The sequence below is a fragment of the Lates calcarifer genome, linkage group LG2 (assembly GCF_001640805.2).
Source record: "Lates calcarifer isolate ASB-BC8 linkage group LG2, TLL_Latcal_v3, whole genome shotgun sequence".
Lineage (NCBI taxonomy): Eukaryota > Metazoa > Chordata > Actinopteri > Centropomidae > Lates > Lates calcarifer.
In genome coordinates, this window is record NC_066834.1 from 4,194,634 (window position 1) to 4,222,054 (window position 27,421).

General features: G+C 40.7%; 1 protein-coding gene across 10 annotated transcripts; it reads right to left on the reverse strand.

Moving 5' to 3' along the window:
* Positions 1-1,092: 1,092 nt before the first annotated feature.
* lmo7b (LIM domain 7b) lies at positions 1,093-26,422 on the reverse strand. Of its 10 annotated transcripts, none has more exons than XM_051074092.1 (31): positions 26,321-26,422; positions 26,022-26,097; positions 23,027-23,097; positions 22,530-22,599; positions 21,371-21,477; positions 20,164-20,194; positions 17,324-17,437; positions 17,072-17,234; positions 16,182-16,332; positions 13,243-13,302; positions 12,328-12,496; positions 11,842-11,990; positions 11,495-11,678; positions 10,782-11,417; positions 9,386-9,709; positions 8,718-8,832; positions 7,891-8,052; positions 7,585-7,754; positions 7,411-7,474; positions 7,229-7,288; positions 5,958-5,983; positions 5,715-5,822; positions 5,462-5,551; positions 4,813-4,991; positions 4,554-4,598; positions 4,374-4,420; positions 4,116-4,287; positions 3,825-4,013; positions 3,622-3,730; positions 1,985-2,087; positions 1,093-1,705 (listed from the first exon to the last, which is right to left on the reverse strand). In XM_051074092.1, exons 2-31 carry the CDS (start codon positions 26,088-26,090, stop codon positions 1,683-1,685), a joined length of 3,960 nt encoding a protein of 1,319 aa, XP_050930049.1. In that variant the 5' UTR covers positions 26,091-26,097; positions 26,321-26,422; the 3' UTR covers positions 1,093-1,682. The 10 variants fall into 10 exon arrangements, with proteins under 10 accessions (XP_050930049.1, XP_050930047.1, XP_050930051.1 ...); XM_051074090.1 differs by having other exon boundaries at positions 26,022-26,115; positions 26,321-26,418; XM_051074094.1 differs by having other exon boundaries at positions 26,022-26,115; positions 26,345-26,406.
* Positions 26,423-27,421: the final 999 nt, after the last annotated feature.

A 27,421-nucleotide genomic window follows, 5' to 3' on the forward strand; every position in this document is an offset into this window, starting at 1 on the left:
CAGCTTTTTCTTACTGAAACCAACACAATGGATGTGACTGGAATTTTATTTGTAGTCCTGTAAGCACTAAAACTTGCATTTGAAAAGCTCAGCAAATTTTTTCAAAAGAAAAAAATAACATTTATTTTGTATATTTGGATGTTGGCGTGGCTTGCAGTGCACTGCCTCAGCAGTTTCTAAAAAAACTTTACTATTAACTGTTGCCAAATGAACTTGGAAGCAGTTAAATCTAGAATGTGTTCACAGAAATACCATATAAGATTTACAAGGCATATATGTTCTATGGCAATATTTCATGATCAAATGCACTTTGCTTGACCAAACACTACATATGTAGTATAATAAGAGAAAGAAAAAGGAATCCGCTTTAAAATATAACATGAAAGTTATTTAGTATCTAATCAAATCAAAATAAATGTATTGCTGCTGTGGTTCAGTGGCAAAGATAAGAAAACATAACAACAGCGGAACTAATTATCATTATATTTCAATTTGAAAAGTATTTTTTAAAACTTAAACATGAGGAAATAAAAGTACTGATAAATGTTCCTGGTTTAGCTGCACTTCCTTACCCATATACTTTACTACACAAGAGCAAACAAGCACAGTCTTTGAACCAATTCTAAGAAATGTTGATGAAGTACACAAATGATATGTTATTGCATTACACACCAGAGGATTTGGAAGATTAACTAAAGGTTATACTCCCTCACATATCAGGTCAGGCAGAGGATCTGTGACATTTAAATAACATTTACTCTTTCTATCCAGTTTGCCAACATAAAACATATGTAACGTGCTGCATTGCCGCAGCTGCTGTTATTTCTTGTTTAGTGAATGGATCCCTATTGACACCACTGTAGTCAGCGTAAGTCACATTAGTATACACTGACAAGTTCTTGTACTTTAGTGTCATAAAATGTCACCATTGTACAAGCAGGAGTCATATTGTGCTCTACAAGTCCAAAACATTTCAAAAATGTGTCACTGTGATAATAATAACATTTCTACCGACAGTATGAAATCTGTTTTACTATGAGACCAATGATGCCATCATGTGGTACATAAATGAATAACAAAAGCATTTATTGATAATGTTCAGTGCACTTTATTTACAAAAGCATTTCAGCTAAGATGTCCATTTTCAGGTGAGAAATACATGCGTTATATAATATACCACCGATTTATCCCAAAGTGCACTTGGTGAGATTTCAACAGAACAGAGTGATTCAGTACAAGTCAAAATGTGCCTCCTAGATACATGGGTTAAATTAACAAGAAATATCTGATATCTTTAATGCACTACTGGGTAAAGATCAAAGATAGCACAAGTATATGTCAAACAGCAACTCTAACATTACTATAAAAGCATTAATCAAACACTAAGAATTCCCATAATTACTTTATTTCATATATTAATCTACGTTTTCTTAGAAATAAATTAGCAGAAAAAAGGACAAATAAACTACAGGTGAGTCCCATGTTTGTTTTAAAAAGCATCTATAAAGGATCTCTGTATGTGGATCTATTTTATATCACAGACTTCAGAGTTTGTAGTTTTATCAGTGGTTACTGTTGGACACAGAGGTCACACAGTGGCTTGGCTGCATGGACGATGTTTCCACTGTGTTTTCAAAGTTTTTCCTGCTTCTTACTCTGTAATCTGGAGTACGGCATGCTGGTCACATGGAGGGAGAACCAGCATCTAAAATGTCAATAAACATTGACAGAGTTTGATTTTCCCTTAGCAAACAATTAAAATGCACATTTCCTGGACAGTGATTAAAACCAATTCAGTTACATTTGGTTTTAGTGTAAGATTAGGATTCATTCCTGTTTTTCACAGCAAGGAATCAACTATAAAAGAGAACTTGTATTGATTCAGAGAGAGTGTTAAGTGACATGAAGTCCAGAAACTGTCAGGGGTGATGTGTCTCTGTGAGAATCAGCTAAGGTCAACTTTCTGACAAAGATCAACACTCACATTTGAGGTGGAGATAGCAGAGCTCACAGTAGGGCTTCCTGTTTCTGATTCGAACCTGGACTCCACTCTCAGTTCCTCCGAGGTGTCTGTGGCAGCCCACACACTGAGGAGGAAGAGGGAGAAGTGAGAAAAGAATCAAGTACTATTTAAGAGAAATTCAGCTGACCTGTGACGTGGGCCTTTTGTATCTAAATTGTTTCACCAGATTGTCCGCCACCCAAGCACAGAACAGCTAAGCTTTGTTTTTGGCAGAAAAACACATATAGTGTATAAATATCTTATGAGTGCTTTGTGCGTGTGTAACTCATACGGAGCATGGAGCTGTAGAGGTGAATCGACCTTTACATCTACATGCTAATGAACCTAAGTCAACTAAACCTGGGTGTCCTCTGCCAGTGAGATTTTCACAATAAGCATCTAAAAGCGAAGCAGCAGCAGCAGCAGCAGCAGGCAGGCCTCTTCCACTCAACCAATCATATGCAGAAAAATATGCAGTGTGAGAGAAACAGCACACAGGACCACCCAGATTAGTTAGGAAAGAATAGAATAGATAGAAAAGCATCAGAAATGCTCCTGCTAACAGGCGCCCACGAAGCAGATGTGATTGTAACACAGACTATATGAGACTCCTGCTGACCTCACTAAAGGTACGGTCACATTAGTCTTTGGTCTGATGGAGGGATGTCATGTCACAGCTGTGTCATATTAGGCAAAACGATCATGTAAAATTTCATGGAAAGCATTAATGGGCTTCAAATCGCTGCACTTAAGTGAATATTAGGAATTGCAGGCATCAGGATAAACAGCTGGTGGCTTTAATTCTCCAGTTGGAGGCTGTTAGAACTTTGCAGACGTAGAGGGCTAAATAATACGACATAATTAAAAGAGTACCATGTGGAAGACCTGATGGAAATATGGCGAGTTTGTTTTATGTATCTATTACTGTGTATACGCATATGTTATTTATCCATTTTTGCATTTTAAATTTCCTTGTAATACACTCGCCTGCATCTTACACTGTCACTTTTCAGTGTTCTCTTATAAATAAACTTGACTGACTTGACTATTTGTTTTATGTCCACACATCTGATGTTTTTCGTCTGCTGCCGCTTTTTCATCTTTTCAGTGAAGCGGGAGCTTGAGAGACAAATGAGTCACTTGCTTCATGTACTTCTTGATTTATTAGCTTTCTCCATGGCACTTTGTCACATTTTGATTCTATCAATACATCAGCTTTTCAACTTCAGCCAAGTGCAAAAACATTTTTTTTTGAATATCTGAACTTTTTTTTGTTGAACTGAGTTTTTTAGTGTAGAAAATGAAGATGTGCATAAAATCTGTTGGAGGGAAGCACTCTTCATGAGGAGAAGCTGTGGTTTTTAGTTTTGTAGAGTAAAACTGTACAAACTAAGGTGATGGGACGCTACAAGAACAGTGACTTCTCAATTTCTAGACATTACTGTTTCCACTGGCAGGCCACTCTCAGACTGAAGTTGAACAAGGCTGAACTCTGACTTGCAGGAGTGACGGAGCTCATACAAAAAGACAGGGGCCGTTTCCATAGCAGTGAATCGAGTAGTTATTCACATGGACTTGAGCTACTGTGACCGCACCTTAAACCAGTCATGGCCTCTCACCTGGAAACAGGCGAGGTGGAAGCAGAGACTAAGGGTCTCTATGACCATGGCTGCCCCACTACCCAGGGCACGCTTACACACACAGCAAGTCCTCCTGCCACTGACCATCCTGGGGCAGCACATGTTAATATAGATAAGATAAAGAAAATGACACACTACAACATGTGTGAGAGACGGGCTCTAAATTCACTCGAACTGCACACCTTGCATGATGAGGGGAATCCATGGATGTATTTCTCTGGGGTAATATTGTTCCAGTGCTGTAGCGGGAGAACGAGTTCCTGCTCGGAGCGTAGTAACCTGCAGCGGCTGAGTGCGGACGGGGGTAACTGAAAGTGGCATTCGAGAGTGGGGACTGACGCATAGCATCCAGGTTGTCCAGAGACTCATACCTGCAGAGAAGACGTCACGATTCAGGAAACAGTGGTAAGCTAAAAGTGCAACCGAATTCAAGTTGAAGTCCAGTTTGGATGAGGTGAAAATACAGGGCCCACCTCTTCATAGGAACCCCAGTATAGACCGGTTCCTTGTAAAAGCTGCTGCTGCGCTGACGTATCCAGCTGTTGTCAGTCAGGAGCTGAGTCCTTTTCTTCATCTCTTCCAAAATTTGCTGCCTTTCTTGTTCAGCCTTTGACACAGACTGTCCTTTTCTTTTTCTCTGATCACCTGGACGAATCAAAGTTTTAAGGGGTTTTAGTCCAGTACACATCACCAGGACAGAGGGGGAATTATGACAAGGAGGGCAGACTAACCTCTTGTTTGGGGACCAACTAATGCTGAGGTAGACAAGGACTTTGCCCTGAGGGAGACAGACACAGTCCACATTAATCTACCAAAAGATGACTACATGAAGACCTGTTATAAAGTAACTAGGCCCAAGTGATAGTGAGTGTTTGAAAATAATGGGGTAACTGATCTAATATTCTTCTGACCTGTGCGCAGGAGACAGCTGAGCAAAGCCGCAAGATTCCTCAGCCCTGAAGTACAGCATGAATAGCATTAAGGCCCAGCAAATGCAGCATGAAGTACAGCACCAGCACCACAGCACCAGTCAGGAAAAAACAAGTCACATTAAAAAATAAAAAAATAAAACTGCACTGCAAATAACACTGTTACATTCAGCAGGGGTGGAAAAGAACTGACATTGACAGCTGTCGGTGACATAAAAAAGAAGAGGGAAAGTTCATTTACCAGTCTTGTTCAGTAATCTTGTCTTTCCGCACTCCTTGTGTGCCACTCTGAGCTGCTTTTTTCAGCTCATCTCTGTCAGGGCTCTGCTTTTCTTCTCTTGTTTTGTTTGTCAGTGTATTCACATGGAGCTGGGTGCTGGCAGGGTTCTCACCACCATTGGTCATCTGGATGGTGTTCTGCTTCATATACATGAAAAAGAAATTACTCTGTACAGAAATAATGTAAAGCCCTGGGAGTCTAAGCGACCCTTAAATGGTTCCAGTGGGATTCCACAAACTGTATTAAAGCAAGGCAAAAACCAGGAAACATGCATCTTATTAGCAGTAAAGGTGATGATAGCAGGATGTACTTGTTCCCGTCAGCTTAGTAATCATGGATGTGTCAGAGCTGCTGCTGATGAAAACATGAAATTTCAGGATCTTGATTAGTATATAGGTATATTCTGTGGGTAAGAAAAATGTTCTGTAAATTAATCAAATGAAATCATGTACGGTCAATAAGCTGCTACAGCCTTACTGGGAGGAAACTCTGAAAAGCACTTTTTTCTGTGATGACTTTACAGAGGAATATCTGATATATCTTGTTTTTGCGATCACTCAGTTATATAGTATGAAGTTTGGGAAAGGCTCCAAGGATTACACAACATTACCCCTAACTTCCTGCACGAGTCCCCCAGTGCATCTTGTTGTGCCCTCCGCCACTCTGCCTCCAGCCTCTCCTGATCCCGCTGGTATTTCTCCTAAAAGACCAAGACACAAGCATACGCATATACATATACATATACACATACATACACACACACACACACACACACACACACACATGTTGCTTTAAATTTTAGATGAAGATAAAGATTCACAATTGTTAACCTTGTGTTCTGTGCTGGGAAAAGAAGACTTCACCTGTAGGAGGCGCTCCTGCTCTTCCTGCCACTTCTCCTGACGCCTTCGATCCTCCTCACGGTCCCACGACCAGCTGGATGAGGAGGGGCTGAGGGATGGCACCTGGAGCTGGTGATACACAGACAGACTGTGGGCTCAGAACATGCTCTCAGTGCCGGACTCAGACTCTTTCAACACACACACATATAACTTATGTTTGAACATGCATTAACATATCCTTTGATCAAGTGACTGGTAACTTACATCAGATATTGCAGATTCTGAACCTCCTGTGTGAGAAAAATAATGGGTCAGCAAAGACAGCAACACACAGTGTTGATCAAGTTGTTTGTAATGTCAGAGGTCATACATACACCACATAAAGGCTGGGAGCACATTAGAAGAGTATTTTGAAAACATAATGGATGATCTTTTGTGTTTTTGTGAGTCTTTGCCTGGTTTCACACTGGATAATAACTGACAGACAAAGCACTACACACTTTACTTTGTTAATCCAACTGATCTCTGACAAATCTTTTTGCAGCATCTTTCTGTGTAGCGCATAAAAATCTGGGTATAATAGTAGTCTGAGTTTTCTAAAGCTTTACCTGCAGGATAAATATCTGGTCATAACTCTCAAACATCAGGTGGCTCACATGTTTGTGAGACTATGAGGTTATGTTTGCGCACTAATCTGCTAATGTATCCCCAGCCTGAGGATGCTGCAAACAAATACTGAAAAATACATAGTTGAGCAAAGAGTTAAGCATGCCATATTAAGTTTTAAAAAGGGTATTCGCACACTGTGTGACAACACAAATCTGCTTTGTTCATTTGCTGCTGAGGCTCCACAACAAAACTCTTAGACTGTATAGCATGTCGCTACAAGTAATGCAAACACAACACCACACACAGCACAAAACATTTACCACACAAGTAAACCCATGAGCTGAATCCTGCAGAGCCTGAAGAGAGAAGCCATTGTAGTAGGACACACATCAGATTCATTAACAACAACAAAGGACAGCATTAGAAATCAGTCATTGTGCCAACAGATGAGAAAATTACTAATTAAAAATTAAAACCCACTGACACAAAGAACATAGAATATATTAAAGTGAAAGAAGCATCTGTTGCACATGATGAGCGCTGTCAGACCTGTGGTTGAAGCTGCACAAAGACAAATGGCGTTTTTTGTGTCTTTTTTAAATGGGTTTTTGATGCAGAAATACAATGAGCGTTAATTTAAAAGAAGCGCTACTTTAATAGTTGTTATCGCTAATTTATGGTTAGGCTGCTTTGATTAAACTACTGTTTCAATACTAAACGAATGTTATCATGGTACCAAAGTAAACGTTCTCATCTAATCATGATGCATCTTCTGATTCCTTTTAATTAGCAGTCACTTCTTAACATCATTAGGAAAAAGCTAACTGAAAATATGCATCTGCATCTTCTTTTGATGAATTAACCAAGCCAAGCACCTGCCACCAAAGCTGCTGCACAAGGAGCAAAAGTTCAAACTTGAATTTTACCTTGCTGTTTGAAAAAATCTTCCCTCCTTTTCTGATTTTTCCTAATTATTTTATTATAATCTACATGAAGAGGGAGAATAGAACAACAAATTACACAACTCTATCCTGTATCTGAGGAGTTATTCTTATAGGAGATGATTTGTTTGTAATGTTGTTGCGACAGACTTAATGCCTGTTATTACCTTTACTTCTGGCTGTCCTGTGGCTGTCAGCAAGCCCTCCATCCATGACTTTACCTTGTATAACCTGGGCAGGTGAAAGAACACCAAAGATTCACCTGCTTGAGCACTGCTAATTCAGCTGCGCTATCATCATCATTTGAACTGAAGTGATAATGGCCTAAAATCATTGCTCACATTGTCTGTCTGTCCACTGAATTTCGATGTGACTGTGGTTTCTGTAGAGGCAGTGCTGTTGGCATGGTGATCAGTACAACCTATAAGAACTGGGGCTGCAGCAGTCAGATTGAGGGTCACCCTGCTCTGGCCTGGCTGGTTGTGATGACTCCCCTCACTGGTGCTCCAATCTGATGACAACAACCAGCCATCAAAAACTATGTCTGTTCTATAAACCAAAGTGCTCGACGTAGAGGTTAAATGATCAAAAATAAGTTCAGGAGGTGGTAAAAGACACAACTGTCCTTTTTTGGCTAATTATCTTACCCTTGTTGCCATAGCGGCGAACATCCATGGTCAGACTGCCGGTTTGCAGGGCAGATGTCATTTTATCCTTCCACTGGCTGTAGCTCATGTGTGCCACCGCAACTCCATCAACAGCCACAACCTCATCGTCCACACACAGCTGGCAAAGCTCTGCTGGACTGCCTGAGGAGCGAGAGGAGGAGGGAGTGAGGGAGGGCCAGGCAACAAGACAGTGAAAAAAGACACGAGCGGGGAAAGGACAGGACACCACAGCACAACATAAAGGTACCTGCTTCAGGAACTATTTGCTTAGTATGACAAACTGAGAAACAAGCCGCAGTAATGAGGACAAGGTTGCTGCTCCGAGTCGAAAAGTGGGCCAGTAAGGCAAAACTATATAGCAGCGAGTAAGTGACACCTCTCTCACATCTACTTAAACATTTATGGCTGAGTTTTAAATCATTGGCTACATTTTTTTTAATTCACAGATGCACACAGATCCTGAAAGAGCAAGAAAATGTATATCATTATCTAAATTCATTTGGATAATCAGGATCTACAATTCATTTAGGCATTTCTCTGTCTTCGCATTAAAAAAAGAAGTTTGAAAGTTTGCACTCCCCCTCTCCTTACTCCATTACTTAAACTGGCAGGTTGTCGTGTTACTGTTCTAAGAGGCTGCGCTCTGACAGTAAATTTCCTCTGTGAGAAGTGGAAAATATTATGTGAGCACAAGGTAGCATTACCATCCCTGTCACCGACCGCAAGAGTTCAACCACCCGATCTTCATACTATTTCAGCCTGACAAAAATTCAGTGGCCCAGAGTCAAATATAGCAGAAATCTTACCAGGTTGAATGAATTTTACTCTCGCCCCCCTGGAGTCCCAGTGAGTCTGGAAACCAAAGTCTGGTCTACTGTTGGGTTTGAGGGTAAGGCTCACTCTCATGTCACTGTGATCCACCTGAAACACACACACACACGCACACAAACACACCACAGGTAAATGACACCCTGTGATCCAATGTCCTGCACTTCCTGGTGGAAATCAGACACTTCAGAAGCCAGCTACACAAATATAGTAAGGGAAACACTAAGTGATGTAGTGCAATCATTGCAGCAACAAATGCCATCTTTGACAAGTATATATTGCTAACATGTTGTTTCATTGTCAGAGATACAGATTCATTCTTGTCTGTAGCTTTAGTTAATAGTGATTCAGCATTATATTGAAAGGTGTCTGGTGTTTTAGCAGATTATTAAAAATATCTCATAGACAGCATCATAAACTCAATGTTATTAGCTCTGAAAACATGAGCCCATAAGTCAAGCTAGTCAGAAACCAATAAATGAAACTGATTTGATAATCCCTCATTATAAATAGTACAGTGTGATCCAACATAATTAAATCCCAGATTCTAACATTACAAGTTTCAAAGATGTTTGGTACATTTTGTTTTAGTGCATCAATTTGAAAACAGTATAAATGGTGTTTGTTGCAAAATAATACAGTATACCTTTGTAGGTGGCAGAGACAGGCTTTTGTTGTGGTGGGACTGTAGATTAGAATAAGGTTGCGGGAGCAGCTGGGTTTGGGTGAAGGGCTGATGCTGGCCATTGGTCTGGAAGGAGGTCTGGCTGGAGAGGCAGGCCCCTTTGCCCTCCTCCCTCTGTTCTGTACCTTTCTGCTTTGCCTGGTTGGCTTTCTTCTGTTTGACTGAAGCCTGATACTGACCCCTCAGATGGCCGGTTGCAGTCTGTCTTTTGAGGAAAGATTCGGTGGGAGAAGAAGGAAATTCTTCTTTCTGAGTATTCAACAGCAGACCCTGGTTGTCATCTACCTGGAGATGAAAATAACCAAAAACAGTGCAGATAAATCAGATTGCATCATTTACTCTGCAGCTCTGAAATCTGACTGTACTGATTTAAGACAGTTGGAGCCAAACGTCTACAAACACCAGACATATGTGAAAATAAAAATGTGATCTTGTAGTGAGTTGACATTTCACAATGGTGCAGCAGCATTTCTATTATTAATGAAGTGGGCGATCCAACTAAACAAAGGTAACACAAGCTCACTCACATATAGTGCACAAACATACATGCCCACCCACACGTACAGGAAATGCTCTCATTATATGAACTGGCTTGAGTCTTTTTGACTGACTTAACAAGTCCCTGCGCACCCTCCTGAGCACTAAACTTTTAATAAGCCAGAATTATAGCCAGAAAATGATCACTGTCCAGACTGCGTAACACAAAATAGGCAGGTGGCATGTCCTTCTTTAAAAGCTCCGTACACTTTAGGAACACCAGGGGAACATTTTCAATTTACACTGTAGTGATACAGACAGGCACAGCTCCGCTGTTTATTTCTGCCATCCACGTCCATCACCATTATCACCAGCATTATAATGAAAATCCATTAGACAGATTATTCGAGTTTCTTTTGAGGGAGGTAGAGAGGGAGGATAGTAGATTTTAAAAAAATGTGTGGTTGGTATTACTGGATAAATATTTCATATATGCTGCCAAGAAAGTACCACCATAATATTTAGTTTTCCAGGAAAAAAAAAACAATAATAGTGATATTCTGTATTTTTATCATTTCATCAAATCCCATGAAAAAACAGTATACACCTCCACTCCAATGTGATGTCAGTCAGCCACGCCATTGCACTGGCTGTAGTTTATTTTGAGATGATCACACCCACACTATCCTGCTGACGTTCACACTCATCACTGTACCAAATATGTATTAATCCAAGAGTGAAAATAGGCCCCAAATCTGTTTTTAAAGATGGCTTTGAATTTTTTGACAACAACTAATATGGAGGATAACACCAGACTTGTTCTTTAAACTCAGCAACATCACAGAAAGCGACACAAGGTAAAAACCACAGTCAAACTCACATTGCACAGTCTCTGCAGTGAGGACACTCTTGATTGCTTGGTCCCAAAGGGTCTGGCTGTAATTGCAGAAGAGAGACGGGATGAGCCCTCTGACCGCCGGTAACCACGAGGAAGGCTGGCCGAGCCGGACCATGATCCAGTTCTGGTCAAATATTTGTAGATGCCTGCAGCCTGCTGACCTCCGCCTTGCTCCGCAGCTGGTTCCCAAGAGGTCTTCTGGCTCTCTTCCTGGGACTTCTGGTGGGACAAATCCTCCACAGCATCAACTGCTGTCTGATCCACTGCATCAGGGCTAAAAGTTGGGACTTTTGGACCAATGCAGAATTGAAGTTCCTTAGGACTCGACACAGATGCAGTAAGACCCCTGGTGCTGGTTGATTTTGTGGTCTCCTTTGGCTGTATGGTGGTGACCAGAGTGGAGGTTTGGTTTTTATAGACATTTTCCGGCTGGGCCAGTTCAGATGTGGGCTGGAAAAGAGCTGGGTTGCCCCGGGCTTTGACTTGGGTCTGGGAGCTGAAAGGGCTGTCCAGAGAAGGCGTGGTAACTCTTGCTCCATCTGAAGCCAAGGAGGCAATGTGGGTATCTTCTCCCACAATGTTCACATCGGAGGCAGGCATGGCTCCAACCAATGACCCCTGAGAAGAAATAAGTCAACACTGGCTACAGATCTGCCATGAAACTGGGTAAAAATAAAACAAAAATGTAAACTTACCTGTGTGTGGGCTAACTTATGGGGGCTAAGTGTAGCTGTAGGGCTGAAAGGTGCCTCAGTGGCGTAGCTGCGAGCCAGCAGGGCTCGGGTGTGTGGCCGGAGATCAGAGTTTGATGATTTTGATGGAGGAGAGGTGGAGTAAGGACGGGGGGCAGGGTTATGCCTCCGTGGTGACTGCTGGTCTCTAGGGAGCCAATGTAATAAAGGAGATGGGGGGGGGGTTATGTGTCATATTACAGGAGTTCACAGTGACTTTTCATGCATACTTTAAATACCTCCTTGGTAGCAACAACATTTAGGGGTGTTAGCTCAAGACTCTCCATTACACATACATAGCAGAAGTGTACCTCTTTAGCAGCCCGCCTTTCATGTCATTCCTCTCAAAGTTAGCCACAGCCCCATTGGTCATCTGGTTAATAACATGCTCTCTGTCTTGTGACTTCCTGCGGAGGTCAGACTTGGTGCTTCTGCGACGATTCTTCCACTTTGTCAAGTCCTGACACAAACATTTAACAAAATAACACTGTTGCTTTTGTGCATGTAACTGCAGTGTAATGCCATCACCATTATTTTAAGGCTATGAGACAGTTTCTTTTGACTGATCAATACTCTATGTTGACACTGAAAGTTCAATCTTGACCTTGGTAACTGCAGTTGACACAACAATCTCAAATTCTTTATTATTCAGAACTTTCTGGACTACTTAAAGTTTAAGGTTAATTCCTCAACAAGGAACTACTGAAGAAGTGAGATGCACTCAAAAGCACTCAAATAACTACTAAACAGACCTTGTGGTGAGACTGTTTCGTCAGCACTGGCTTTTCTTGACTTACATCCTGCCACTGAGCTTCACTGTCCTTGGCAGGAACACTGCTCTTCCGTGTGTTGTCTTGATTCCACTCCCTCGTCGTGTTAGTGTCACGGCCCACATCATAAATGGTATTCTTGTTAGGAAATTTACGCACAGGGTATACCATCGGGATGTCGCTGAGTGATTTGCTCCTGGTTCAGACAGAGAAAGAAACAGGACATTGAAATGAATTATGGATATACAGAGCAAACAAGGATGGTATTTAAAAGACTGGCAATTTATGTTGCGTGAGAGTGACACTTTAGAACATCATGTAGCAGAACAAGCATGAACATGGCAACTAGTCTCTATATGTGCTTGATGCCAGCTTGCACATGCACACACACACACACACACACACAACAAGCAACAACATTAAACAGCTGCAACATGGCACATTCTGCATTCAAACAACAGAATCCTTACTCAAGTGCGAGCAGGAAAGTAGTATGCAAGTCAAATAACACAGCAGTATAAATGGCAACAGATGTTGCTGTCTGGCTAACACAAGAGATTTGACTTGTAACAAGTAATAGCACTGCTGTGGGCAACAGAGGATGTCAGACGTGACATTCGAATAACTTACAGCGGCATCTGGCAGGCGGTATATCAAAACCATGACATAATTTGATGGGAGGAACCGAGACTGTGATCACAAACAATCCTGTAGTTTTGTCATAAATTCCTCTGACAAGCTTCAGCTCAGAAAATTAACAGTGGGAGGTATACCAAGTGCTCCATCTCCAGCAATAAGCCAAGTGCTATTTGCAGCATAATTTTCATTGTAGCTAAGCCGAATACAAACCAAAGCAGACACAGAAAGCAGTGATAAAGCAGTCACCACCAGAGCGAGGTCTCAGACAATTTGCTCCAAAATGTCCAAAATTTTAGGACTTACCAAATCCAGCCAGGATTGACCTGAACTGGTCTCTCAGGCCTGACCTGGTTTTGATATCCTCTACAGAATCAAAAAACAGACATGAAGATGGATGACTGCCATTATTCTAAATATATGGTTTGACAAAAGCAGTTCCCAGCATATTAACAAATGATGACATCCAGGAATGACAGGGGGATAAACTAAAAACATTAGGTAGAGAAGAGGCATGTAGATTACTTACAAAAGATGCAGATACAACACATATGGCTTCAGTGCCACAGCTGTAATACAAACCTACTATACACACACAGAGGATCTTGGCAGAAAGAGTGTATTTAATGCACAAACTCACAAGCTACGCAACATTTTAGTTTGTTTATTGACCCACCGTGACATGCTTTATTATCGCACACCAAACCATATCATATCACCGGGAGTAAACTGGAAAACATTAGTGCTGCTGGCACAAAAGGTGTTATAAATAACACAAGTCTGTTATGGCTATCAAAGTATGACACAGCGCATGAGTCATCTGTTTAACCATTATGAGCTAATGAGTCACTCAGCATGATGCTGTCAAAAAGTCCTCACATCATCAGCACTATAAAAAGGTGCCAGAGTAAATGCCAGATAATACAACATGCAGCTTAGGAAAACATCAGTAGCAGTACAAATTCAAAGCACCTTTAATTTGCCTGATCACTTCATAAAACATCTATTTGATAACTGGAGCAAAATTTGCATATCTTTAGCAAAATTATGTAGCTTTCCCTGATGCATTAGAGATTTGCAAATGCAGAAATAACAGGTGCAGTTTGCCACTGCGATACACAACCACATAATGAGTAGGCTAGTGTCAGAGCTTGAATCAACAGTCTGTGCAAAGAGTGTAATGTTTGCAGTATTGTAATATATGTGCATTAGGGTACAGATCTTCAGGACAGGGCTGTGTGTTCCAGTTTAGAGGGCTCTCAGTGATGGTTCTGAGATTCTCCAGATGTGGCAGAGATGTTTTGCACAGAAGCAGATGTAACAAGCCAGGAGATGAAGTCAAGGTCAAACTCTTCCTCAGGAGAACCCAACGCTTTAAGGCTACAGTCAAAGAAAAGGAGGGGGACATACATGAAACTATCACAACACAATTAATATTTTAAAAAGGTAACACTCTTCTGCAATGATGAGGTTTTAGTTTGCCATCTTTCAGTGTCAGTAGCACTGGCTAATTCCCTCTACCTAGCAAACTAGGATTTAGTTTGCTTGGTGTGGTGTAGTTAAGATGAATTTCTAAACTACATTATGCTATAGCTTAAAACAATAGCCAAGAGGAGACATTAAGCCACATGTCATTGTGTCAACAGCAGGTTATCTTAGCACCACACGCAGAAATTTTCAGTTTCATATTACATTTTGACCAAAGGAGTTAAGTCAGACTGAAGCTCAGCCATGAGATGTTTTTTTCTGTTTAAGCAATGCACTGACAACTTTGTTGCATTTACATTAAGCAAAAGGCAATACAAAACAGTTTTAACAGCTTTGCCCAGTATTAGTTTTAAGGAGATCTGTTTTCATGCTTGTACTATTAGCACTGCATTGCAGCATAGAGCAATAAAAACAGCCAACAGACCTTAAACCTTGCAGTATACGATACCAGGGTCTTCTCTGGGAGCCTAGGTAGATGGTGCGCACACGAATATCCTCTTCAGGTGTCCAGTATCGGGGCAAGAAACGGTCATAATTGGGGTTGGTAGACGTCTGATGAAGAGTCTGCTGCACTCGCCGAAAATACAAGTCGTCAAGAACAGGGTCTGCCTCTGCAGCGTAATCGTCTTCTGAGTCTTCCTCACTGAAAAGCTCCTCATCGAAGGCACACTCAGGAGGAGTCAGAGCGAGACAGGGTTGAATGCTGCAGCAAAGAGCCCATACCCACGTCTATGTTTATTCACCTCTGTATCTCAGAAACGATCTCCAACAGCTCAAAGCTGCTTTAAATTTTTAAGAGGCAGAAGTGTGACGGATGATTAATGCACAATTAATGCAAATTCACGTTTTTTTAGGATAAGGATAGGGTCACATAAGGTTCTCAGCAGTATTAGGTAGTTTGGTTGAATACCAGCAAAGCACTGACATCCACAGTTCTTTATGCACCAGCTCTGTACTGCATTAACTAGTAGGACAAGTAGAACTAGTAGGATGAGAACAGAGCTGACTGCCACCACCGTGGCCTGCCACTTTAAATATTGTACATTGTCATCTACTTCTGAAAAAAGTTACTGCCATTTGTTGGGACCTATCTGACACAGGAGTGATGACAGTCAGTTCGTACAGTTGAAGTACTGCTGCCATGTGGGCACAGGGGGCTGCAGGCCAAACTGAACTGCCCGTGATCTGCCACTGAGTCTGGTGCTACCCCTAACACAATCTTCAAAGTTACTGTTACTATGGTGACTAGAAGCTAACTGTATACAGTCCCTGGCAAGTAGAAACTTATTCAGGAGAGGCTGTTTGGCCATTTTCAATAACCCAGTTTCTCAAACACAAATACAATAAAATTAAAAAATGAATACAATTTTCTCTGACAGACTTCTCCAAGATTGTAGTTTTAACTATACACCTGATCCAAGCTCAGACATATTTCTTAAGAGTCAATTTTCATAGTAACTTCCTAACCCAAATTTTCACCATAAAGGAATTCTGAAAATTTAAATTTACATGTTGACAACAAGAATGTGGACTTACAGTTAAAAAGCACTTGTCACTCAGCTACTCAGTCTAAATTGACAAAGTAGCTCTCATGTAGTTCTAGCAGTAGAAAAATGTCCAAGTACCAATTCCACATAAAAAGGAGAAAGTGAAAACACAAACGTGACTGAACTGACAGAATGTAGCAGCTGGTTACTGACAAGTCAGCTGTGGGTAAGTGAGTTAGTAGCAACATGTGAACCTTCCGTGTACAGTACCTGCCAAGTGGACCGGCGCTGCCCTTTCCATTCTCCTCCCGTCCTTGTTTTCTTCGTAGTGGTGGTGGGATATAGCCTTTGTTTTGATGGACTGAGGTCTGTGTGGTCTCCATCCTGAAGACCTGCTCAGCTTCTGCATCACTTCCACAACCTAGAAACAGCAAAGACATATGGAAAATGAGCAGCAGAAAAGATACGTTTGGGGAGGGAAAAAAGGATGGGAAACAAAAGCTAAAATAAACTTTAAAAAAAAAAACTGACTGAGGCATCAACGCCTTGTGGGTAAAGCAAAAGATAAAGTCTAAATATCAGAGAATAACACAGAGGAACCTTCAGTGGATGACTGAGTCGTCACACAGCTTCAGGGAGATTCACGCCAAGTATTTTACCCTCTGCCATCACACACACACATGCACTTTTATCACCAGAGTGTGGAACTTGCCACAGTCTATCACTGACGTGCATTGACATCAAGCATGAGAGGGCACACAAAAAAGACACAATGAAATAGGAGGAGGAGCCTCTAGATAGTTAATCCACTTATATTAAAATGATCCAGCATAAGATGGATGCATATGGGACATAACTTTAATTATTACTTTTTGATAAAGACATTTCCGATTTGGCTGTAGCGGCACCTTTTCATGAATAAAATCTTTTGGTGATGAGCAAACATTGCAAAAGCAGAATTAGAAGAAGTACAAGCACAAGACCTGAGAACAGAAACTCAAACTGTAAATCAAATGAAAGCCCAAGACAGAGGCAAAAAGGTGTCACTACTGGCCCCAGTGTTTATACCCTGATCAGAAATCACTTTTTCCAACAAAGTTTGTGCCCAAATTCAAGATTAACACATTAAATGTTGTAACATGCACAAACTATCAATGTACCTTCACTGTTTGGGCGGAGCGCTCGTGAATCCAGTGAGTCAACACTGTCCACAGAGTTCTCTCTCTTATAGCTCGGTCTCATGCGCTGATGTTCCTCCCTCTCTGAATCCCACTCTCTGTAACCGCTGTCTTTCACAAATACGTTACTGCCCTCATCTAATGCCTGGATTTGAAAAGCAGAGTTAATGTGGTGGGAAAAAAAAATCAATAAAAATGACTGCAAACTGTAAAAGGCTTAGGAGAGTGGCTTACCTTGGACAAGGCCAACCCTAACAGCCCTTCAAACGCCTTGAAGTTAAGCTGAGGACCACTGTAGTATGCGTCTAGGTGAGCTTTGCGGCCTAACCAGTAGATAGTGATCAGAACCTGAGAAAAGGCAAAAACGCATATGAAGTCAAGTGCACTGTAGACTTGTTCCTGATCCTGATCTAACTTATCTCCCCCATCTCTCAAGTCCAGACCACAAAGTGTGATATCCGATGTTACTTCATTTACAATCACACCAGATTATGATCTGGAATTGGGTAAGGCCAGTATGAATAAAACTGAATTTTTAACTACTGTAGTAAAAAGACGTGAGACAAAAATGAAAGAAACTGTGCTACAATGCCTTACCTCTGTGACTAAAACACAGAGAACACAAAGGTAAATCTAACAGACAGCTCACCCCTATAATACAGAAGACTCATTGTAGGTTGGACAGAGGTGCCAATCTGTGCCTGGTGACGTTATGTTTTTCACAGAATGGGAAGGGACAGTACACTGTCAAATGACCTAAGAGAAAATGCTGAGCAGAACTGCATTCAGAGAATGCTTGGAAGCTCATTCTCAGAAGACAAACAATATGAAAATTAGACGTTGCTAGAAGGATAATGTAGATTGTTGCATTAACACAGCTAGGAGTCTATAGCCATGCTAACACCTATGTAAGGCTAAATGCTAAACTTAGCCTTTAGCATATGCATGCCAACAATGACAATGCTAACATGATGATGTCAAAACACAGTGCAGCTGAGGTTGATAGGATTGAGATTTGTTTTACTGCTATTTGGTACTTTGGCACTGGACAAATTACAATGTTTACCTGATGATGGAGCTGAAAAGTCAGAGGATCACTAAGATGATTACAATTCATCCTGAGGGTGTGAACCTCATTTCACTGTTGGCTAAAAGTGTTATGAAATTTGTCTGTTAAAAACACAAATCGGGAATTTGTTTTCCCTTCTATAAAAACAGAATGTACTTCCCCCACAGCACCAGCCACAAGAAATACTGTTAGGCGAGGCACGTGGTCCTAACAAGGCAGCTTAAAACACTGTCCAAGTTACAGAATACTACTAACAGTCAGTCAGCACACACCTGTCAACCATTAGTAAAGACAGTGAGTAAAGGCCTGTGAAATATGGGTCTCTTCCCAGCATTTAGGGCTTTAGTATTGCAGCAACCAAAGCGTTTTGGACACGATTTATTCCTCATTTGCCTTGAGGCAAGGGATATATTTTTGACGGACTGCCTCTCTCCCTGGCGGAGAACCAGCCTGTGTTTTGAGGGGATATCCATGGCACTGTGTGTGTCAGAATTGCTCCATCTGTATCTTAACAAAGTCATCACAGAGCAGTCAGCAGGCTGAAAAAATCCATGTGGGGCCTAGAGATGACTGAAATTACTAAATATTTGATAGCACAATGCAAGTTAAATGAAAAAGATGAGAACTCTGAATGGTGATAAATTTATGTCTCTCAAAGGCATGTATGCCCCTATATGAACTCCTCATTATGCTTGATCAGTCTCTGTGGCAGCCACCTTACTGGTCTATTGAAAGCATTCACTGAATACAGATATTATCTCAGAGCTGCAGCCATTAGTGTCATTGTAGTGGTGATATGATTCAATATAAGTTGCTGTTTAAAAAAAAAAAAAAAACACAAATAACATACCAAAACCCAGTACAATGTGCAGCTTTTCAAAAAATAGGCCTGTGTGAGACACTGAGGTTAAATCAGTTCCAGTTTTCCCTCATTAACACAACCTGAGAAAACAAGCTTTAAGTGCTTATTTCAGTCTTAAACACAGGGACAAGGTGTGTTCATTATTCTTTAATAGCTCGCCACCTACCTCATGCCAGGGAAATCATTACACTGCATGCAACAGGTCATCTTAAGTTAACCCTGTTTAATGGTATCAATTGCCATGTTTGATTTTATGAATGGTAAATTATTTAGGAACCCTTGAATCACTCCTCAAGCTCTGTCATCGATGGCCCAGCTACAAATCAATGTGCAAAAAAGCTTGTGCTTTATATTTTAAAAACAGAGTAAAAGGAGATTGGATTTTTATATCTTCATATTCCTCACTGTATGAATAACTCTGCTTCTGCTATCTGTGTTTTTGGTTGGAAACTTGAAAGAAACAGCAGCTTTCAATGGCTGCAAATTGACCCTAATTGGTTAATTCAAAGAAAAATGCTACAGCCAATTCAAAGAAAGAGTGCTCTGACAGCAGCCTCATTACCGAGTCCAAGTTGTCAGCTATTGTGTGATTCAAATGAGGCTTCCCAGATAACCAAACAATTTCTAGAGCTGTGGAACATGTAAAATGCCAGCAGTGCACACAAGCGTGTATGCATACAGTACTCACGTGTTCCACATACACAAAACACATACATACACTAATCATAGTTGGGGAGAGACATGTTTACAGACACAGTTCAAGGCACAGTGATTAAACATAAGAGTATATTTTGCCACATACTATGTGGGGTGTAATGCCAAATTATTGGGATGTGCCCCAAACTCAATCAGTCAAACAACCCCCTTGACCACCATCATTCTGATGCTGGATGAGCCTTGATGCTGGCGGGATGCTGGCATCGACATCAGCATCAGGACCTGGCACCTACAGTATGCACTACAGGTACTGGTAATTGGGTTGATAAATGAGACATTAACTACTGATTTTCTCTCATGTGGGCAAACTGAGTGGTAGCTTTAGGGGTTCTTTACTAGGTGATGTGGAGCAGTGGCCAAGAGAGAGAATCAGGAAAACAATTAAGGAGGCTGAATAGATGGAGAAGTCATTCAGGTCAAACTTACATTTTTGAGTCTTCTGTTGCTTTCGTCTCGCCTGGAGTAAAAGAAAAGACACAAATAACCATTCTGCAATTAACAGTATGACACCACATACAGTTGTATTACTAAAATGCAATGACACATACTGTAAAAAGATAAAGAGCTGTTAGGAAAAAAAAAACGTGACATTTCAAGACCTCTCATTTGCAAAGCCTCACTTAGCAGTTACTTATCAGAATTCATAGTGAACAAGCTATAAACTCATATAAAGCAGCAGCTTGTCAGGCACAGCTCATATCTTTATAAATGCAAAGCAGCTATAAAACTCATGCACAAACTATAAACCTTTTTCAGCACAGGCATTGCAGTAAAAATACCTTAGTGTTAAGTATGTTCAATCCACATTCACTGGGCACTTTATTAGGAACTCCATACTAATACTGGGTAGGGCCTCAGTCCTTGGTGGCATGGATTCCACAAGTTGTTGAAAACATTCCTTTGAGATTCTGCTCCATGTTGACATGACCATATCACATAATTTCTGCTGATTTATCAGCTGCACATTCATGCTGCCAATCTCCTGTTCTACCACATCCCACAGACATTCTGTTGGATTCAGATCTGGTGACTGAACTCAACAGTTTGAGATGACTTTTTCATGCTGGAAGTATCCATCAGAAGATGGATAAACTGTGGCCATATAACCAGCAACAATACTCAGATAGGCTACGGCATTCAAACCATGACTGACTGGTATTAAGGGGCCCAAAGTGTGGCAAGAAGACATTCCCCACACCATCACACCACCTCCACCAGCCTGGACTGTTGACACAAGGCAGGATGGATTCATGCTGTTGATGCCAAATTCTGACCCTACCATCTGCGTGCCCCAGCAGAAATCCAGATTCACCAGACTGGGCTACATATCTCCAGTCTTCAGCTTTCCAGTTTTGGTGAGTCTGTGCCCACTGCAGCCTCAGATTTCTGTACTTGGCTGAGACAAGTGGAACCTGATGTGAACTTCTGCTGTTGAAGCCCATCCACTGGATAAATGCACCAAGAAAGAGGTGACCTAATAAAGTGCTTGGTGAATGTACAACACATAGCATGTTGTATAGGTAAACAGAAACAGTGATTAAATGTGTGCTTCTCTGCAGTGGCATGAGCAAATGTAGCCTTACAACTGCACACAAACACCTAACATGATGCTGCTTTTTAAAGACAGCAGTACCTGAGTGTTACACGGGTGGACAGATCCTGCAGGTCTCCTGGATGAAACAGCTGTGACTCATTCAGTCCCAGTTTCCCACAGGCTTTCAGGAAAACATTCACATTATCCTGGAGATTCAAATTACAGCAAACAGTAAAGATAGACAGTTAAGCAAACATAAGAGAATAGAGAAAACAGAGAGAATCAGAACAGGTTGGCAATGAGGACACCGATGCTGTTTGGGATCAATTAATACCACTGAGCTTGGAAAATGCCACTAACCAACCTTACACAGGTTAATATGATATTTAAAAAGCACCACCAAGTCTGCTCTCTCTAGCTTTGTTAGCAGGTAGCGAGCATGAACAATCTGAGACTCAACCACTGCATCAGATCCCTAATGACAACACTACCCAGGCAGCATGTCAAAATCTTAGCTTCAAAGCTCCTCAAACAGTATGTTTATTCGGCCCTAATTTAAATGGCTTTACATGTCTCAATATAGACACCAGTGTTGAATGTCAGCAGTAAAAGGACATTTAATTTGCAGTCAATAGGTTAAACATGCAAAACCACCGGTGTGGTCCTTTACACTTTCAAAGTAACTGCAGCTTTTCTGAGGCATCTGTATCCCAACTCCAGCATCCACCACTAGGCTCTGTCTATTTATTAGCCCCTGGTGGATGGTTGCAATTGATCTTTTCCTTCTCTTGCTTTGGGCAGTTTTGGCAATTATACTTGTATGAAGCAGCCTGAAGGCAAAATAAATATCTGCATTTGCATTTATGCCAAATAATAAAAAGGTGCATACTGAGCAGTTGGTTTGTCACACTGAAATGTAGTTTCAGGATCATATAAATTGTGGCAACGCTGTCTCTCTGTGCCTTTAACAGGAAACCACACAATGTGTCAAAACTTCCTGGCTAGCAGGTGCCTTCTTATTTTCTTTTGTGCAACTACCAAACCCTATATACACACATTTTAAATGCATTATTTAAATCCACTAATTACAAACGACCACAAGACTCAAATATTTACAGAAGTTTCGTACACTGCTCAGTAAAGAGAAAACCTCCTGTGCCACACAACAAGGCCACCTGTTACACAGAGACACACTGACACAAACAAACACACGAACATACACACACACGTAGGAACAACTGTAGAATCTAACACTCACCAGGCCAGCGATGGGAGTAGAAAGCCTGTTTACTCTCTTAATGATGCCAGGTTTCAACTGGTTGATCAGGCTGTGAGTGAAAACAATAAATTAGCACACAGTTTAAAAATGTCCCAACTTTGTGCTGCAGATATTTGAGAACCAATATGTACAGAACAGTGTCACCAGAGTCACATTCCACATGAGAAGCTGAATAGAAGAGGGCTTACTAATTCTGACTTTTACGTCCAATAAAGAAATTACACCATAAAAATGAATGCAAGAATAACATAAGGTTCACTTTGACTTCTTAGACAAAGAATGAGGAAAATAATCTGATGGTTTGGATTACATGTAATTTAAATCCTGAAATATGCCTCTATAGGTATGTTTTTGCTTTAGATCTTACTATTTTAAAAAGTTAGTTCAGAGCTGCTGCTGACGCGAAGCTGGCAAATTAGCCTGACTATACTTTGTAAAGTCACAAAACACATCCCAGTTTGAGCAACATTACTTACTCGCAAAGCAGGACTCCATTCTCCAAGGCAGCACGGAAGTCATTGCACCCAAACAATTTGCCAGTCACCTCCTAAAAAAAACAACATGTTTAGAATTTCTCTGCTGACCACTGCATTTCTTGTTTGTCACCACTGACCTACGTGCGTTCAGGGTTTCTTTGTTTACTGTATTTTACAAGTGAGACTTTGTTGAACCAAAAAAAAAAAAAAAACTACTAGCAATGCTCCACAGAGTAAAACCTGAAATGGGACATGCCCAATTGTTCATTACCTGACATTTGAATGCATCTGTCACTTTTAACTAGTGTTGAGGTTGACAGGTTGGATACTTGACCAGTGTGATGATGTATTTGAGTTAATTGTCTGACCAATATTAGCTTTGGGGGAACTTACTGCTGCACTGTATGTGACATTGGTTCTGGCATATAAAACAGCTGATAAGAAACCAGAAATTTTCTCAAACATTAGAGAACTTACACTAGAGAATTTCTCCACCAGAAAGCATTAACAAGCTTATTTTTCAAACACAAAGTATCCCTCTCAGTGTGTATCATCACAATTTAAGGGAATAAAACAGAGGAAATTAGATTCAAACCCAACACAGTTCATAAACTGCAGCGTGGCTGAAACAGTGCTCAAAGTATTTTAATCAAACTGTTTGGTTCAGCTGTTGAAAACAGTTAGTCTCTTCTGTACTCCTAGTAAAATGCACATAAAAGTGTTTAGAAACAAATAACTATGGCACAAACTAGGGAAAAAAGTTAAAAAGTTCATTAAAATGATCCTTTAGTCCATAATGAAAGCATCTGTTTTTGTAGCTGATTTAACAAGAAGATGCAGCAGATCAAATGAATTGGGTTCAGTTTGGATTCAGCCAAACTGCTGAAAATCCTCCAGCTACTGCTCAAAGGCAGATGATCACAATATGTCTTAAAAGCAAAACAACCACCACCACAATAAAGTTCTAAAAAATGTATGTTGACAAGCATTTCCACAAACATTCAAGAGATGTTTCTGGTCAAAACAAAGGATACAACATAACCTAAATGATTTAACATGGCAGAAGTAAGCACAATGCAAGAGGGCTTTGTAATGAGGACATAAAAATGGGGCTATTAAGGTTCAGCTCCATAACTAACAGAGGGCCCCAAAAGACTATTCTTCTCACTAATTAGTCCCCCCAGGAATCCACAATCACTATTCGTTTCTGGTAGAGCTGGGCACCGGGCATGGAGTGGATGCTTCTCAGTGGAATCAGACAAAAAATGCAGTGCCAGGTTAACACAATAAAACACAATGTGGTCAAGATACTGTCTGTTCTACCTCACCACACTTTAATTGGTCATTTCAATAACACTGGGCCCCAAGAAAACACAGATTCAACAGATTTCAACCATATGTTTTTAAGTGCAACTTGAAAACTTCTCTAGATACTTTTATGTGTTAAAGGAAGTTTCCCAAAACATCAAACGGATCAAACAACACAACACCTGGGGTGAAACTGACAGAAGACACTACACTGGGCTTTAAGGAATTCTTACTGCCATTTTTTCCACCATTTTATGTTTTTTTACAGACAAGATGATTAACTGACGAGAGATTTGGCAGATTAAATCCATAATAATCATTAGAAGTAGCCCTAGTTAAATCAAAGGAAAAATTGCACTGCATTTAAGAGACAATTTCCTGTCATTAAGGAGATGATGGTAAAAACAGAGGAACTCCTGACTGTGCTGCTCCTGTTTCACCAGAAACTAAATGGCCTGTTTACATAATGTAGAAGAGGTCAATCCATTCTTATTTCTTCTCAAGTCCAGGAGGCATTGAGCAAACATTTGTGCATAATTGCTGCTGATACTGTGCTAATGATAAACAGCAACAATTTCTGGATACTTGAATATATGGAAGCCTATTACCCTCCAATCTGTAACACTGAATGTTTGTGCTAACACACTCCCATTGTGGTTTGGCTCAAGGAAGAGTTTATGACACCATTTCACATTTTCTTAAAAGCAGCACGCCTCGCTTCCCTCCTGCTGAATACGCATATACACACACATACACACACACACACACATACACACAGACCTCATCACTGTTCATCCACCCTTTCATCCGTCAGTGCAGGAAAATAGACGGGTAAAATTGGCATGGGCTTACTGCCAAGAGAGCTCTGGACAGAATTCTCATAATGATCCACTCAGACACAATTGACATTAATGGTCCCATTTAGAGTTGGTCAACATTCAGTGCCCACAGTCTACAAGTTGTATTCATTGGTTATGATTTAAGGATTACAAACTTCTACAATGTTTTGGACAGGAGCAGCTTATAACAACCTAGAAAAATGCAGTGCTACAAAACCACATCCTCCACCAAGCATGCATGGCAAAACCTGCCTGTCACACTCTCACCACAGTAAGTGTGAAGAGAGTTAGTACTTACTAATCAAAACAATCACATCTCAATGGACAGGTATTAAAGAACAAACCTCACAATGCAAGGTACGCTGTTGCATATTTTCAATTTCTCTTTTAAACATCACCTAATTATCTGCGTTCCATCCATGTGCATTTCCCCACCTGAAGCTCTGTGAGTCACGCAGTCAAATCATTTTTATCTGGACAGCCAAGCAAGTTCTTACCTGAGTCTTATCAAAGGGTATTTTGCATTTGAGCTTAAAGATAAGTCTGTAAAGGTGCCTCAGTTTAGGTTTATGAGTGTTGAGTCTGAGTCATTTAAAATATGAGTATCTGCATCAACAGTTAATGGTGAGCAACAGTCTTCACCATACAAATAAGGGGTTTTTCATGGTTGAAAAGTCTGCCACTGATAATAGAAAACATTTCCTGTCTCCACAGGTGGTTAAGGGCTGACTGGGCCTTTTTTGATGTTTGCACAGAAGTAAGTGAAGAGATGCACAAACAACCGTAAGTTTCAAACAGCTTAAAGCAAAATACACAGGAAAAAATAGTGATCAAAGTGAACCATGTACCTCAATCCAGCGTTGAGCTTCGTTGAACGCGTCTGCACAGCTGACACTGGTCTGCTGGCGCCACTCCATCTTTATCCTGTGAACAAGCAAATCTCTAGAGGACAGAAGTGGAGGGTAACATTTGGTCGAACCAGTTAACCATAGAGCCACAGCAGCAGCCACCACCACCTCGCTATGAACCACCAGCAAGCTTATTAGATAACTTCAGTTAATGTCGGCAAACATGAGGAAAACTCGTGCAACTACATTTAAAAAAAAACTATTTTTTTTAAAGTGCCTGAGGCAGCTTGTTCAGTCACCTTGTGCTGTGTGTGGCTGCTCACCGGTGAAAGGTCTCCTCTAATTGGCAGCCGGTTTATCACAGGACACCCTGCGCCCCTGCCGCCGACTTTCCATCACTGACAAGTTCCGCTTATTGGGTGAAGCGGACAGAAAGGTTTCCGCCCACTTCAAAATTGCAGGCAAAGTTTTTGAGATGAAGTGAAACTGAGTGGGAAGATATGCAGAGTCGCATCGACCCTCTGGTGGCCTATTGGTGCATGACACTGTGGTCAGTAGTGAAAGAGACAAACATCGGGATTGTTCACAGGGATGTGGGCAGTTTTTTGTCATGACCCCAGAAATCCTGAAAGCGTGATAAAACAAGACAAGTTTATCTTAGCAATTTCTAATGTATATGTATATAGGCGAAGAAATATATAAGGACACTGAAAAACACAGTGAAATTAAAATAACACAAATTAAAGTAGAAGAAAACAATAAAATAAAAATAGGTAAAAATAATAATAATAATAATACTAGATCACAAGTACAGTTAAAATACAATTACAGTGCACAAATACAACCACATACTCCCAGACATTTGTGCAATCGGAATTTCTGTATAATTCTGGCAAAGAGATGCTGAATCCTTTTTATCATCAATTATTCAGTAACTCACTCACATACCTGGACTTAAAGTTTTCTACAATAAATCCCTTTGAGGCAACTAACTTATTACTTATACTTATTTTTTTAATAATAGATGACAAATGGCCTGCAACCCACCGTTGGATCTTATGTAATCATTCTCTGGTCCATAATGACTTCAGTTCCACTCCTCTGGCTGATTGAGATGTCTGGTCTGATCTGACAGCTACCATTATGGCATGTGAAATGTAAAAAGCCTCTTGTAACACATTAACTTCAGAGGATGATGACGGGCATTAAAATTGCAAATGTGTAAAATGAAATGTCTGTATAGGCTTTAGATACAGGTATAAAACAATTTGCTTCTGTCTCTTCCTCATTTCTTTTATTCCCACATTCTCTGTCCCTCTCTGTAAGGATAGCAGCAGCCTGATAACGTATGTAAAATATGGCTGTGTGTTTCAAGGGCAGGTGTCTCTACTCTCTTGCCT